This window comes from Eurypyga helias, unplaced genomic scaffold (genome assembly GCF_000690775.1).
Source record: "Eurypyga helias isolate BGI_N326 unplaced genomic scaffold, ASM69077v1 scaffold15918, whole genome shotgun sequence".
Classification (NCBI taxonomy): Eukaryota; Metazoa; Chordata; class Aves; order Eurypygiformes; family Eurypygidae; genus Eurypyga; species Eurypyga helias.
The window spans coordinates 1-15,910 of NW_010267667.1; the positions used below are offsets into that span (position 1 = coordinate 1).

The 15,910-nt window shown below is 44.1% G+C and overlaps 1 protein-coding gene across 1 annotated transcript; it reads left to right on the forward strand.

Moving 5' to 3' along the window:
* Window positions 1-307: 307 nt before the first annotated feature.
* PARP12 (poly (ADP-ribose) polymerase family, member 12) lies at window positions 308-13,090 on the forward strand (the record flags this gene model as incomplete). Its single annotated transcript, XM_010157514.1, has 11 exons — window positions 308-443; window positions 2,054-2,345; window positions 3,324-3,419; window positions 4,618-4,741; window positions 6,181-6,376; window positions 6,968-7,088; window positions 8,610-8,706; window positions 9,667-9,745; window positions 11,036-11,166; window positions 11,840-11,991; window positions 12,816-13,090. Coding segments are annotated over 11 exons (1,699 nt in total), but the record flags the coding sequence as incomplete, so codon positions are not given.
* Window positions 13,091-15,910: the final 2,820 nt, after the last annotated feature.

Below are 15,910 nucleotides of genomic sequence, written 5' to 3' on the forward strand. Positions count from 1 at the left end.
TGCCCTCGCCCCTTCGGGGTAGGGGCGGCGTTGCCGTGTTCCCTCGGCACGGCTGTGAGCCCCAGGTCAAAAGCACCGGTGTTGTCAGCCTGCACTAATGCCACAGTGACTGTAAATCAGTTATCCCCAGAGTAATTATGTAATCTGCTTAGCAAATCACACCCTTACTTCACAAACGAGTGCCACAGATTTCTCTGAAACGGCCTAATTTGGTGGGCTTTTAAAACTGTTAACTGTAGTACGTTTGAGTTGCAAAATAGCGCTGGTCTCGTATGCTCATTTTGCTCTTGGGTTTCTTAACGTGTAGGAAGGAATGCAGGTTTGATCACAGCTTCCACTCGGACCACAATCTCTGTGTTCTAAAACAGCATGGACTTGAAAATTTAAACAGTGATGAACTTCGCCAGCTTCTCCTTCAAAATGACCCTTCCCTGTTACCAGAGGTGAGTAGTACAGTTTCTTAGCCTTGTGTTTCAGTGAGCAGCACAAGTGGGAGAGGCATGGTACTGGCTGGAGATGTTAGGTCTCGCTTTAGTTAGCAGAATGCGACTAAAACTTTAAACGTTGTGCAGGTTTTGACTGGGATAGAGTTATTTTTCCTCCTGGTAGCTGGTGCGGTGCTGTGTTTTGGATTTAGCATGAGAATAATGCGATAACACACTGATGTTTTGGCTGTTGTTAAGTAGTGCTTGTACTAAGTCAAGGACTTGTCAGCTTCCCGTGCTCTGCCAGCGAGGAGGTGCACAAGATGCCAGGAGGGAGCACAGCCAGGACTCCTGACCCAAACTGGGCAATGGGATATTCCATACATGACATTGTGCTCAGTATATAAACCAGGGCGAGTTGGCCATCAGAGCTGCGGTTCAGGAGCTGCCTGGGCATCAGTCAGTGGGTGGTGAGCAATTGTATTGTGCATCACTTGGTTTGTATATTCTTTTATCATCATTATATTTTGTTTTCTCTTCTCTTGCCGTCCTATTAAACCATCTTTATCTCAACCCATGAGTTTAATCTTTTTTTTGATTCCTTTTTCCTGATTCTCCTCCCCATCCAACCGGGGCAGAGGGAGTGAGAAGTGAGTGAGCGAGCAGCTGTGTGGTTGGTTGCCAGCTGGGGTTAAACCATGACAATCCACATCCTCTGTTCTTGTACAGCCCCTCACTCACTCCCCTCTCACCCGCCCCTAGCAGGACAGGTGGGAGAAAACAAGAACAAAAGGGACAAAACTTGTGGAAGGAGATAAAGACAGTTTAGCAAGTGAAGAGGAGAGGGGAGAAAACAAGTGTTGTAAAGGAAGTTAATCACTACCTCCCACAAGCAGACTGATGCCCAGCAGGTCTCTAAACGAGGCCACCTTGTAAAAAGGCATCCCCCCAGCCCCGGCCCCAGCCTTTTTGTGGTGGTTTGGTGGTGTTAAATTGTAAAGCAGGACATTACATGTCATGGAATATCCCTTTGGCCAGTTTGGGCTAGCTGTCCCAGCTGTGTGCTCTCTCAGCTTCTTGCCCACCCCACAGCCTACCTGGGGTGGGGGAGTTGGAGTGAAGAAAAAGAGGTGGCTTTGACACTGAGCAAGAATTGCTCAGCAGCAGCTGAAACACGTGTCTTATCAACATTGTTGCCGTCACAAGTCCAAAACACAGCACGTATGGTCTGCTATGAAGAAAATTAACTCCATCCCAGCCAGATCCAGCACTTCTTACCATCAAATTCTGTTCAAAAAAGTTCACTATTCCAAAACTAGAAAGCCAAGAGTTCAGGTAGTGACAGAATAAGGTCCACTATTCTACATTTATGTGAGTTAGAACAAAATCCCACCTGCTTGAGAATGTCTGTAAAGCAGTTGTTTGATGAAAGATCTTTGTAGACATTAGTAGGGAAAAGGAAGAATTTTCTTCTTCTTTTCAGAGTGATGACTTGATAGAAGAAACTTGTGTAAGTCTTGAATGCTAAAGTAAACACGAAGCTGTAAAAAATTAAAAATTGTGAATTAAAACAGTCTACACGTACACATTGTACTTTAAATTCTCTTTTTTTTTCCCCTCTACCCAAGGTCTGCTTGCATTATAACAAAGGTGATGGACCTTATGGATCTTGTACCTATAAAAAGATCTGCACCAAGCTGCATGTTTGCCAGTACTTTTTGTGGGGACAGTGCAGATTTGGCAGCCTCTGCAAGCGATCCCATAACTTACTGAAGTCAGAATGTTATGAGAAACTGGAGAGACAGGGAATGAGCTCAGAAATTATTGAGAAGCTACCCTCCATTTATAGGAATATGTATGACATAAAAAATGGCAACAGCAACATATATGACATAGAAGATGCCAAGTCTTCATGCAGAGGTAAATCATACCATCTTTTGAAAACATCAGAAGAAGAGTTGTTACAGTGAGTGTGACATTCTTGCAGATGTCATTAAGAAAAAGAAAGCTGAATTGACGTCTTGATGTGTCTTTTAGGAGGGACCTTGCACCTGTCTCATTGACAGTGATTTGTATCTTGACAAGTGGTTTCCGAGGCATTGCAGGTTCCTGAGAAATAAAGTGTTTGGTGTTTGTAAAAATCTTAAATTTGAGGCTAGAAAAGGATAACAGGAATTGGAAACAGGGAGATCTATACTTTTTTTTTCTTGGTAAAAATCATAAACCATGGTAGAAAGCTGGTTAAGAACAGGGGTGGCATATACTTCTGTGATTATAAACTACTTTTTCTATTTTTTTTCTTTAATGTAGTAATTGTCTAGCACAAGAATTCACAGACAGCAGTATTCTAGTTACTTCTCAGAGATGTAATATTTTGGTTGTTCTTTACTTTTGAAGTTCCTGAGAACGGTACTTTTTAAGTATAATTTAGCAGGGAAGAAAGAGGTAACAGAATGGAAAATCCAAGGATGTGTGTTCATCTCTGCTACTCTCCCTGTAGTTCCTTCTTCATTTCCTTAGGTGTGCTTTAACTTACAGCAAATTTTGAGACGTTGGATTTTATAGCTGCCAATGTGAACAGCTGTGTGGAATGCATGCTTAACTCAAGTCTGTCTAGAAATGCAAAGGCACTGGATTCTGCTCTTATTTTGTTGTGATAGCTCAAAACTGCATCTGAGGAATTTAGCAGTTACAGGAAAGTTAAGTTCAGAAAGTATGGATAAAGGGATAGGGCCTTCGATTATACAAGGTTATCAGACTTCAGTATCTTTCTGGAGCTCAATGCAGTTACGTAGTTATAAACACTGCTTTTAGGCATCTTACCTATCCATAGATGCAATTTTAAGAGGACTTGTTGAAACAAAGTGTATTAATAAGGTTTATAATTCTACCCTCTAGAGAGAAAACAGAGCTCTGGCCAAGTGTCCTCAACTACAAATGATGAGATGGAACAGATCTGTTTATATAATCTCTACAGAATTTGTGGCTTTAAAGGTAGGTCGAGACTGTCGCAAGTCCAGTCTATTTTCTCATAAGGAGAGGGTGATAGACGTCTTTCACAGACAGAGGAAACTTCAGAGCTTGTGCTTATCTTCAGTTAAATCTCACTGTAATCTTGCGTGCTGGTAGTCAAGTGTTTGACCTACCTGGTGTTCCAAACAAAGGAGCTGTTTTGTTTTACTCTGAAATGTATCACATCGGCCTGTGTTGAAGGTTGGCTACTCCACCTGTGTTCACCTAAGGAATTGCTAAATGATAGGAGTCCTGTTTCCAAATAGCTACAAAAGATACTCAGAATTCTACACTGGCTTGCTTCTTCTAGCACTCTTCTGTTCCGTCTGTCCGAGCTCTCTCCCTTTCAAAATGTTCCAGTCTGTCCAGGAAAAGGACTGCTGTGCCAGCTATCTTGTTGGGTGTCCTGTTGTCATCCTTCTCCTTCTTGACCTGTAGTAGCTCCCTGACATACTGCACGCTTTCTCCCAGGAACTGTGTGGTGCGGTCTCCTTGACTCTCCCTGTGTGAAGTTGCCCATTCCGCTCTGAGAGCTAGCCTCCCGTTTATGGGTATGTGCGCTGGTGAGGTGATCTCCACGCCGGGGAGGAGGGACTGCATACTCTCTCTTTGAAAGATTTCTGAGCTACGCCTGTGATACCTGGGCCACTGCTACCTCTACTCTTGTTTCTGGTGGGGGCTGGACACTTAGAGGTCTCTTGAGGTCTCTAAATGAGCTGCCTCCTATCCTAGAACTGAGCGTTGGTTGGTTGGTTTTTCCACAGTAACACTACTTGGGGACGAAGTGGTTAAGCATAGACACTTGTGTCTGCACTCTTCCTCTGTGTATGCAGTCATAGCCTCCTGTGAGCTTGTCATCTCCGTTCCTTGTAAACTTTTGCCTCTGAGAAGACCGAGTGGTCCTTCACCACTGAGCTCCTGCTAGCAGTTTTGATGCACAAAGAGAATCTCGTAGGTAGGGCAACTGAACTTCTGCCTAAGCTCAAAAACTAATTTTTGCTTGCTCGTGCTGAAAAATTCCCAACTACTGCTTGCAGTGATTCTGTAGGTGAACACTTCCCGTAGCTATGCGTTTGATACTTTCACCAGCTAGGTGTACAGCCCTGAAATGTTGGATTTTTTCCCTCATAGCCTGTAAAAATAATGCATCTCCTACTTTTTTTTTCCTAAACTTCTATAGACAAGTGCATCCGAACTCATTTTCACTTGCCATATAGATGGCAGATCTCTGATGGTAATACCTGGAAGGACTTGAGGAATATGGAAGAAATAGAAAAAGCGTATTGTGACCCAAATAACGCCAGGTATAAACTCTTAGAAAATCTAACAACGTTTGGAGTTTACTGTATTGGACCAGGCCCTTAGTGGCTATAAATTGCTACAATTCTGTTGTGGTCGTTACATAAGTAGCTTCATTCGATACTCTTCTACTTTGCCGGTCTGCTGTTGCTGGGGATCTGATCCACGGGGAGGTTCTTATCCTGGAGTATGTATAGGAACCCTCTGGGTTACCGTACTGGGTTTGGCTGGGATGGAGTTAACTTTCTTCGTGGCAGCCTGTATAGTGCTGTGTTCTGGATCTGTGATGGAAACAGTGCTGGTAATGCACTGGTGTTTTAGGTGTTGCTGAGCTTGCGCAGAGTCAAGGCTTTCTCTTTTTCCCCACTCTGCCTGGGGGTGGGCAAGGAGTTGGGAGAGAATCAGCCAGGAAAACTGACCAAAACTGACCAGAAGTTTCTATATCGTATAATGCTGTGCTCGACAAGAAAAACTGGGGCAGAGGAAGAGGAGAGTTGGGGTTTGGTTTCCAAGGTGGCTGCTGTTTGGAGGCTGGCTGGGCATTAGACTGCCTGTGGGAGGTGGCGAGTGATTTGGTTTTTTTCTTTATTTATTTGGGGTTTTTTGCTTTATTTATTTGTGTGGGGTTTTTTTTTAATTTGTTTGGGGGTTTTTTCTTTGCTTGTGTGGTTTTGCTTTGTTTATTTGTTTATTTACACACACACACCCCTTCACCTGTTGGACTACCTTTATATTGACACACAACTTTTCCTGCTTCAGCCCTTCTTATTTTCTACCCTCTGTCTTGCAGAGGAGGGGAGGTGGAGTGAGTGAGTGGCTGCGTGGGTACTCAGTTGCTGGCCAGGGTCAATCCACCACAGTTATTTTCTGTGACTGCCCTGTAGACTCTAGTATTCTTTGCTGTCTAAAATTATATGAATACTTTCCACTGCTGCTACTGGGTTTTAATCCTCACCAGGAATGGCTGGAAAACGGCAGAGTGGTGATTTTATCACAAGTACTTGTGGGAATCTGGTTTTGGTTAGAGCTTGTCAATACACAGCTTGATCCCATGATCAGAAGTAACGTCTTTGAGATGAAGGATGGAAAGGTAGAGACTTGCCCCTCTGACCACTGTTTTCCAGTCCATGTTGTAGAAGTGGTAGAATACCTTGTGTACCTGGAGAGATACTTTTGGGTGCAGAGAACCATCAAGAATCTGGAGGTAGCTTTAAGAGTTTGGAACTGGTTATGTAGCATGAAGAGGGTGTTGGAAAGGGCTCACACCAGTATGCTGTGTCCCATGCAGGAGAATTTAACAAAGTTGGGATTGTTGTGGAAACTGCAGGTTTGTGCTCTGCTTTTGAATGATGTTGACTTAATTTGCAAATTTGTGGTGTGCTTCTGAACCAATGTGCAAAGCTTCACAAACTGATTTTTCTTTTCTCCTTTTTTTTTTTAATAGATTCCATACTGCTGTTACTGAAAATGCCTCTGTCTTGTCATGTATCTGTTTTCTGAATATGAAGTGTGGGTTTGCAAAGGTCAGACGTCTTTCTACAGCCTCCTCTGTGACCAAACCCCCTCACTTCATTCTTACAACAGAATGGATCTGGTACTGGAAAGATGAATATGGCGAGTGGCAGGAGTATGGAAAAAAAGTAAGTGTGGAGAAATAGGGAGACTCTCAGCTGTGTTAAAAGTGCAGAAATACTGCAAAGTACACAGCGTTTGTATCCTCCCCCTCTTTTGTCCTGTCCCTCCCTCCTACACTGTACAGATGGACTCTAGAGGCCTAGTGGGATCTTTTCCCTGCAATCTTGATTGCGTCAGGTAGGGGAGCGCTCACTGCTGAGTCACAAGTACTATTGACAGATAATTCTTCAGTGAGTCATCTCAGACAGGATCACATCAGTACATTCTTCTCACGGTTCCTGACTCAAACTTCCGTTTCTGAGAAGTAGTACTTCGGTGCGCGCTTTGCTGAGGTCTGGTTGGTGAATGTGGGGCCTCGGTCGTAGCATTCGCTGCATGCCCTTTGCAGTGTAGGTTTAGGCTTCATGACACTGCTTGGTTTGTTTTAGGGGCAGTTTTGGCTGCTTAGCACATGGCTTTTGCCTGAGAGCCGCTGTCGTGCACAAAGGCTGATACATACCGCACCCACCATACCGTATGGCGGTTGTTGGTTTTTAAACTTGCCTGTGTGTAACAGGGCAGGAGAATCTTGTTTTCCTCTGGTTTTGTCCTGACAGGATGATGATCATGAAGCTGCCACTGTCTCCAGTGAAGACGTGGAGAAAGCTTATATAGACAAAGCTTCTCCAAAGCTGAACTTCAAAGCTGGAAGACACAAATACGAACTCAATTTTGAAGGTAGGTTCCATTTGCTTTGGGTTTTTTTTATTTTTGTTTTGGATGTCCCTCCCTCCCTGCTTCCTCCCAGGTCTTTTGTGGCTTTAAGCTATAGTACTGCAGGAGAGAGAAATCTGAACTTTGAACTGCGGTGCTTACAGAGACAGGGCCTCTACCAAAGCTCTCAGGATAAGAGCTATTCACATACAGTGGCATTCCAGTTCCTCCAAACCTTTTATTTTTTTGAAGTCCTGGTGCTAGGTTTTGAAATGTCTGCCAGCAAGTCCAAGTGTGACGTTGCCATCGATGCTAGCACCACCACAAGTGCAGAGAAACTTCCGGAAGACTTGGCAGGGCAGCTTCTGGTCTGCTATAATCACTGGCTTGCAGAGAAATGAATGCTTGGGTGAGGTGTAGGGTCCAGAAAAATCCTCAGCATTGCAAGATTTATGTAGCTGTTTTCTTTTCATAGCTCTGCCTGTCTGCAAAGGCTGAGGAAATGCCTTGACTATGTCAAAGTAGGAAGAAGTGTTTCCCAAGAGTTCAGGAAATTTCCGCCATTTGTGATAGCACTGTCCTCTCTGAGCTGTTGCCTTTCCAGGTATCCTTTTCAAAAATCATGGGGAACAGTGGTGGTGGGAATCAGGCTGCCTAGATTGTTGTTTGGTGTAGTTGGCTTTGATCCAACTCTCCTTTACTATCTCGTTCTGTGTGGGAGAAATCCAAGCAGGAAGGGCATGTGATACGCTCTTTGTGATTCAGCTGAAAGCAATGCTGTATAGGCTGGGGAAACTTGGGTCTTAGAAGGGAAACGTGCGTAGTAGATCAATCCCTTTTCTAAGGATTGGGCTTTCTGTGTAACTTAGGCAAGCATGTGTAGTGTACACGTGTTCCAAAACTTAGTTTCTAGGCTTGGTGGTGTCAAGAGGTTGGTTTGTTTGTTTCCTTGTGTATCTCTGTCTGAAGATGAGGCCTCGTTCTCCTAGCTGCTACTGACTCTTGGTTGCTAGTATGATGTGGTGGTAGCTACAGAGGTTCCAAGATCCAGGAAGAGTGCCTCTAACATCCAGGTTGTTGCAACTTGTTTCAGTTGGTGATTAATAAAAATAAATGGCCTGTGATAGCTGTTGGGTTGTGTTTATAGGGTTTGAAATCCACAGCTACATACAGAAAAAGGGTATCTTGACTGGAAATTGAGAAGGAGGGAATGCAATCCATGGAGCTAAAGTAGATACTTATTTTAAAAGGATCTGTTTTGGTTGTGTGGCAATGAAGGAAAAATAGCTACCAGTGTCTATCATTCCATCTACAGATAAGAGCAAAACTGAAGCAGAAATCCTTCTCGGTGATTTATACAGATAGACCATGGGTTCCACATCCTGCTCTGACTTCCCTTTGGATAGCAAGGAAAAAAGCTCGGTGCCTTTTTGTCAACATTTTTTGACAAAACAACTTAGTGGCAAGTTTTGCTGCACTGTGAAGGCTTTCTAAAACATCTTTCTCATTGTTCAGCATGTTGTTGTTGGTTTTCTTCCCCCCCAGCCATGATTCAGAAGAACCTTCGCTATGCAACAGAGAGAAAGATCTGCAGAAGACCTAAATTTGTCTCTCAGACTGAGGTAGAAAAGATAAGAGCCAGGTAAGCTGCAACTGCTCCTTCTGAGGTGATGGATTTAGAGCATTGTGAATGCAGTGTCTTCCAGGGGTGTGAATAAGTGAAGGAGTAGCTGTTAAGGCAGCTGTAAAAGCAACTGGAAGGGGAAGGGGCATGCCTTTGCTATAGTGTCTAGCCAGGGCAGTGTTGCTGCCTGGCCAACGGTTTTCAAGCAATGCAGGATCCTTGGGGTGAAGGAAGGTTGGGCTTGGCTACAGCAAGCGTGCGAGCACAGAAGATAATTCAACGTGTAGCAGCGTTGTAGGGAGCTGCTGATTAGCGGGAGCTATGTATTAGAGCAACTGATGCTGATGGAAGCAATAACATTCATGCATTCTGGCCCTTTCTGACATCTGAGGTTAGTAATTTTTGAAGCAAAATGCAAGAGAAGAACCAAGCTGAGAGAAAAGTAGTAGTTGTTACAGGTGGAAGCCTGCAAGAGGAGAAATTTTATGTAATTGCATGTAACGGCCAACTGTTTATGCATTCCCTTGCAGCACGAAGAGCTTGCTTCAGTGGCACAGAAGAGAGCAGCTAAACACACTAGTTAAAATTGGGGTGGAAGTGGAGGGAGAGGGCTGTATCTCTCCTGTTTCTGTCGTGCTGATATGATACTGGATGCATTTTTATTTACGTACCTCAGCGTAGCAGAGCTTTTATGTATACAGTCAACTCATTGCAACGAAGAGAACTGCTTTCATGCTTAGTTCAGTGCATATCTGTATTTTTTTCATTTGGCACCTTGCTTCCTGCCATAAGCCTTCACATGATGATTTAGAACAAGTAGTTTAATGTACTGAACTGAAAAGACAATTGTGAAGCATTCGTGAATATGTCCATTTGCCTACATTCTCCCTAAACTTGGCAGAAATGTTTAGGGTCATATGGACATAAAATGTAGGGATATGTTTTGTTTTAATTACCTATATGTAATGTCTTGTACAGGGGCTTTAAACACACAGAAGGGTTTAGAGGCATTCCAGCTCACTGGGACAAATCTGCCCTGCCTGAATGGGGATTCAAGGTTTGGAGCTTTTTGGTTTTTCTCTCCATCAGTTTTGTCACATACAGGTTTGTTACATCATCAGGTCAGTGTTTCTTGCACCTTTGTAGATGACTGTTTCTTATGTAGCACAGTGCAGAGGTGTTGGTAAATTTGAGACTTATATGACACTGGGCAGTCCTAGAGGTGAAACTAGACCCAAATTTAAAGTAACAAATGGTGGCAGTATAACCATGGCAACATTGAACTTGACTGCTACTCTCTATCCCTCTCCTTGGCAAATCTGCCTGCAGCTTATGCTGTATTAGCGAGAGTGCTGCTGGTGCCGGAGCCCCGTAGCTTTGAAGTCCAGCATGTGCTGAAACATCAGCGATAAATCACGCCTCCAAACTTCAGGGTAGCCGTTCCCTGAGCTGTGTATAATTGACTGTTGTATGTCTGCGGAGCATTGCTGAAATCGGCAGAGTTCAGGCCAGGATCACTTACTAAAATGTGCCATAACGCCTGTGGAGTGAACTGACACCCAGTTAATAGCTATCATCTGCATGGTTTACCTTTGCTGACTTCCTGCTTGCCTCCACCACCACCTCTGTCAACTCCAGTAACTACCTACAGAAAAGACCACCTTACGCGAAGCTTGCAAATTACTAACTTGCAAAATCCTCAAGAAATTGTCAGTAGGAAATAGGGAAGGCTAACACTGAAATTCTTGATGTTCCTACAGAAAACATGCAAGTAGAAAAGTTCTTGCTTTCGGGACTGTCATGTAATGAGTGGATTTTTGGCATTGTGTCCCTGCTCTTCCCAAAATGGAGTAAAGCCTTTTCCGTTTATTTAAAAACATAACAGGCAGTGCAGTTTGTGTTCACTGGCTGTAGGGAGTATAAACTGTAAGGATTTAAAAAGCATGGCTGTAGAGGTACTCTTTGATTTGCTGCAACATAAATTCTCCGTTCTCTTTATTTATGTTCTCATTTCTTCTACGTGTTTAGGTAGTTGGGTAGATGCACGCAAATGCATCTTGGCCCAGATACTGAAAGGGGCTGGGTGGCTGCACGAAAGCATGCAGCTCCTTTAATGTCATGGGAAAAAGCAGCCTGGGTGTCTGGAACCCCAGGAGTTAATGTCGCCTAAGTACGAGCTCACTTGTACAGAGCAGGGCTCTCTAATCTGCCTGTTTTCCAAGTGTATTTTTGCTGCTTGTACCTCTGCTTCACAGAAAAGACTAAAGGTCTGAGTAGTGCACTAGGTAGGGTGGCTTTGTTATGATTTAGTAAAAGACACAGCAGCTTTTTAATCTTTTCCTTACAGCTGATTGAGCTTGACAAGTCTTCTGAAGAATACAATAAAATCAAGGTGGACTTTCAACGCACAATGCCCAAAACGGTTATTAAAAGGATTCGCAGAGTTCAGAACCCATCTCTCTGGGAACTCTATCAATGGTATGTGTAAAATACTGCTCTGGTATGTGTGCACGAAGTCTGTTGTTTCTGCAGTTAGCCGTATGCTAAAGATAGACACTCGCATTCCTGAAATGCAGCTGCACTTTAGAATCTGCTTCCACTTCCCCGCTGAAATACGTAGCCAGGATCAACATGTAGATACAGAAGTACCGACAAAACCAAAATGCAGCCAAGACATGGAGCTTAGAATAGTCCGATGAGCTCTGTGGGAGGAATCCTTGCTCCAGAGTAGGTGGTTTGGGCCTTGGCTCGGCCTCTGGCCAGAACAGCTGCCTGCCACTGAAGCCTTGAAGCTGGTCATCAGTCACATCTGGCACAAATACTGGTTTTGTAGCTGGTCAGAAGTGTGACAGGCCTCAGAACTCGTTGAGGGAAAGCCTTAACATCAACTCTTGTGTTTAGGAAAAAAAACAGGTAGGATTGCTCCCCCTCTTCCCATCGGCAGTGCTGGAAACAAAACATTTTTATTATTAAATATCTGGAGGCATTTGTGTGTAACGAAAGCATGTTTGTACCCAGCCAGGCACCCTGTATGCCCAAAGTTTAGGCCTTAACGTGAGGATTTTCAGGATGTACTCTGAGTGCTGCTGCGGCTGGAACCTGTCTGGGTGCAGCCACTGTGGAACTGCCAAGGTGCTGCTTCTTACTGCAGGCAGAAGGAACAAATGCAGAAGAGAAATGGTGGAAAGGCTGCAGATGAGCGACTCTTGTTTCATGGGACCAGTAAAAAATATGTTGAAGCCATCTGTCAGCAAAACTTTGACTGGAGGATCTGTGGCCTTCATGGGACGGTCTACGGCAAAGGTGGTTTTTCAACTCCTTTCATTAACCCTAAACCTGCTAAAAATGTCTCGGTAGTTACTGCAGAGGTGGCAAGGTAGGAAGACGGCACTCAGCCATCTGGGGCTTGTCTCTGTGGTGATGTGGACAACACAGCTGACTTTGGCAATGGTCGTTTGGCACTAAGGCGTACTGAAAGGCCTTGGCTTCTGTGCTGCACTCTGTCCTTGCAGGAAAAGACAGGAGAGGCCACTTCGACAGATGGTTTCTCCTAGAGGCCAGGCTTACTTCTGTTCCAGTTTCTCCAAGCTCCTACAGGAAGGCAGTGTGGCACGATTTGTTGTATTTTTTTTCCAGGAATGTAAAAGCCATCCTGCTCACTTGCTTTTGGCCTGCTAACAAAGGGTACCCCTTTACGTTGTCCTTCGTACAGGGAAGGATCGGCATCCTGAGTGGGATAGCCAAGAGCGGGCTGATGCCTACCCGCCCATCCGACTGAGTATTTGTATCTCTCAGAAGGGTTCTAATGAATACCGGTAGGCTCTGGTAGGAGAGGAAGTTGGGTGCGATTGGGGAAGGTGGATGTCCAGGGTCAGAGGAAATCTCCTTGAGGAATATGATAACATTTCAAACACGATTTGTGTGGCTTTTGAGTATCTGTGCTGTTAAAAGCGTAGGTAACGTATAGGGGTCATTTTCACCAGTGAAGGCTTTGGAAAGGCTGTTCACCTTTTTTTTCACCATTCAAAGCTTAATGGCTTTGCTTATGAATTCACTTTCTTGCTGCATCACTTCCTTCCCTGCAGTTTTGGTGTCTTACCAACTCTGTCTTGGTGTCTCTTCTGCAGGAAGCTATTTTGCGAGGGATGCATCTTATTCCAACAACTACTGCAGGGAAGACTCAAACACCAAGACCATGTTTCTGGCACGGGTACTGGTGGGGGAGTTCACTCTTGGTAGTTCTTCGTATGTTCGGCCTCCCTTGAAGGACAACAAAAACTTCTACGACAGTTGTGTCAATTGCTATTTGCACCCTTCTATCTTTGTCATCTTTGAGAAACAGCAGATTTATCCAGAGTATCTCATAGAATACATTGACCACGCATTGGCAAAAATGCTATAGCAGCAAAGCCTGACAGCACTATGTTTGGCTGGTATAAGCATTTTTTTTTTAGCATTGGCTTAAGAGGGAAAAAGCGATTTTTAAAAGTTTTGTAATTGGGTGGGTGAGTATTTAGAAACACTCTCTATCCTTCATGTGTAATAGAAAATTAGAGGTGAAGACACAAAAGGCTGTCTTAGTATTCTTAAAATCCTGTCTGTCTCCTATTCTTTAGCAGGTACCATGTTTCCCTGCATTACTAGAGACACGTTTTTAGATTAATTCACTGATGGTTGTAACATGAGGATTGGCTATGACTGCCAAGTTTAAACAATACTGAGTTAGAATTGTTTCAGGATAGTTCTTTACACGTGCTCATTGGTCAGAGGCTGTCTCCTATTTATCTTTTAACTAAAAATTCGATAAAACCTCCCTTTTTTTTTTTTAATAATCATTTGTATCCTGTCGCAGTTGATATTCAGGTGTTTGTCAGTAAGGCTGTACAAACTCTCTCTGTGCTCAATTCATTGTATAAATTCTTAGCAGCACTGGGTTTTGTCCCTACTTAATCATCAGCAACGAAGCCTCAGATACTAAACTTGTTGAAAAGGAACAGAGTTATTTTCACATGTTAATTTTCTCATTTAAAACAAGTACCAAAGCCATGAAGCGAGGCTTGCTTGGTGCTGTGCTACTCAAACAGTTGATGCACTCTGTGAAATAAATGCTGTATTTTAGGTCTGTGAGTGCACAAGTTTTTCATGACTTTCAGCGTGCCTACAAATGAGTGCTGGCAGGTGTTGGGAGGAAGAAGAGGAGGCAACTCACCCTGTCGTGTAAGGATGTCCTGCTTAGGAGTGAAATACACTGCTTGATTCGCAATACCCTCTTTCTGTGGAGCACCTTTCTGGGTCTGTCACAGCTGCTGGGAAGGAGAGTGAGTGACTGTCTCATTAGGTGTACTTCCCCTCTGGTTGCAGGAGATACGCTGGTCCCCTGTGTATCCGTATAACCTTTGGACTTTCTTGCAGGAAAAACGTGCTTACCTGGGGAGTGGTCTTCAGCCCCAGAGCTGAAACCTTTAAAAATACAAAGATTGAGTTGAATATTTAATTGTTTCCAGCAAAAGATGTTACTGGTGTTGAGTAGTCACCGTACATATATGCAGATAACCAAAAAACTTGAACTATCACGCCTTTAAGATTAAAGTTACTGATGCACAGACAGATACTTTATCACAGCTTCGTTGCTCCTAAATGAGTTCTTGTTAGCTGCAGTCTGCTGCGGAAGCCTTAAGATTTACTTTGTATAGGACCAAAAAAAAAAGCTCATCTCTACCTGTGTTCCAGAAGCATTTCTTTTAAATTCGTCTGGATGATGACTGACAGGCGTACACTGGGCGATTCTTCGTTACTTCAGCACTGTGAGTGAGTGGCTTAGCTACGGTTAGCTGGAGTAGGGCTGCACAGAACTCCTTTTTGTAAGAAATGGCATGATATCGAGAGGAAAATGCTTTTATTTGTGTTTAAACCCAGTAAAGCACAGGATGTGGAAAAGCAAGAACATAACCAGTACCAGATAAGAACTGGTATAGCTAAAAGTCATGTTAATCTTCTGCCAGAAAATTAAATGAGCATTTTTTTTCATGCAGAGGTATTTTTTAATAACATTTTTGATGTCTAGTAGTATTTTTAAAATTTAATTCTTAATGGGGGGGTGTGCGTGTGTGCGCATGTGTGTATGTAATAACTGGAATAAAATGACTGGTTGTGTTACTTTTGTCATCTGTTATTTCTCTGTTAACACTCAAAAAAGAAAAAGTACCATGTTTTCCACTTTTGAAACTGCAGTGGTAACTTCCCTGTGTGTAGTTGTGCTGGTTTGGGCTGGGACAGAGTTAATTTTCTTCTCAGTAGCTGGTATGTGGTTTGGATTTGGACTGGAAGCAGTGTTGATAACACAGGGATGTTTCAGTTACTGCTGAGCAGTGCTTACCCAGAGTCAAGGCCTTTTCTGCTCCTCACCCCACTCCACCAGAGAGTGAACTGGGGGTGCACAAGGAGTTGGGAGGGGACAGAGCTGGGACAGCTGACCCCCACTGACCAAAGGGATATTCCACACCATGTGACATCATGCTCAGCATGTAAAGCTGGGGGAAGAGGAAGGTTTGGGGGATGGAGTGATAGCATTTGTCTTCCCAAGTAACTGTTACGCCTGATGGAGCCCGGCTTTCCTGGAGACGGCTGAACACCTGCCTGACCATGGGAAGTGGTAAATGGATTCCTTGTTTTGCTTTACTTGCACCTGTGCCTTTGGCTTTACCTATTGAACTGTCTTTATCTTAGCCCATGAGTTTTCCCACATTTACCCTTCCGATTCTCTTCTGCCATCTCACCAGTGGGGAGTGAGCAAGCGGCCGTGGGGTGCTTGGTTGCCAGTGTGGGTTAAACTACAACAGTCCCTTTGGTGCCTGGTGTGAGGCTTGAAGGTTTCAAGGTGACACTGGGTTTGATTGGAATGTGCTAGATGATCGAATTTATAGCTGTTGTTGCTGTTTAGCTATTAATGGGTAGGCTCCTGTGCCTGCTGTGGGGCGGGCTTGCCTCACTGTATGTTAGACTGGTGCTCGTTAGTGGCTGCATTTGGCTTGCGCCGCTCGCTGTAGCGCTGTGTCTGTCGCTCTGCCCTGCTCTGACTGCTGTGCCTGGGAATGCTTTGGTAACAGCAGTGGCTGTGCGCCTGGGCGGGCAGACGGCCCAGGCATCGCTTGCTGTTCCTGTGCTGCTGCGCTGCAGCTCCAGCGCGAGCTCGAGTCAAAGGGCCTGTGCCCTGTGGGCGAGT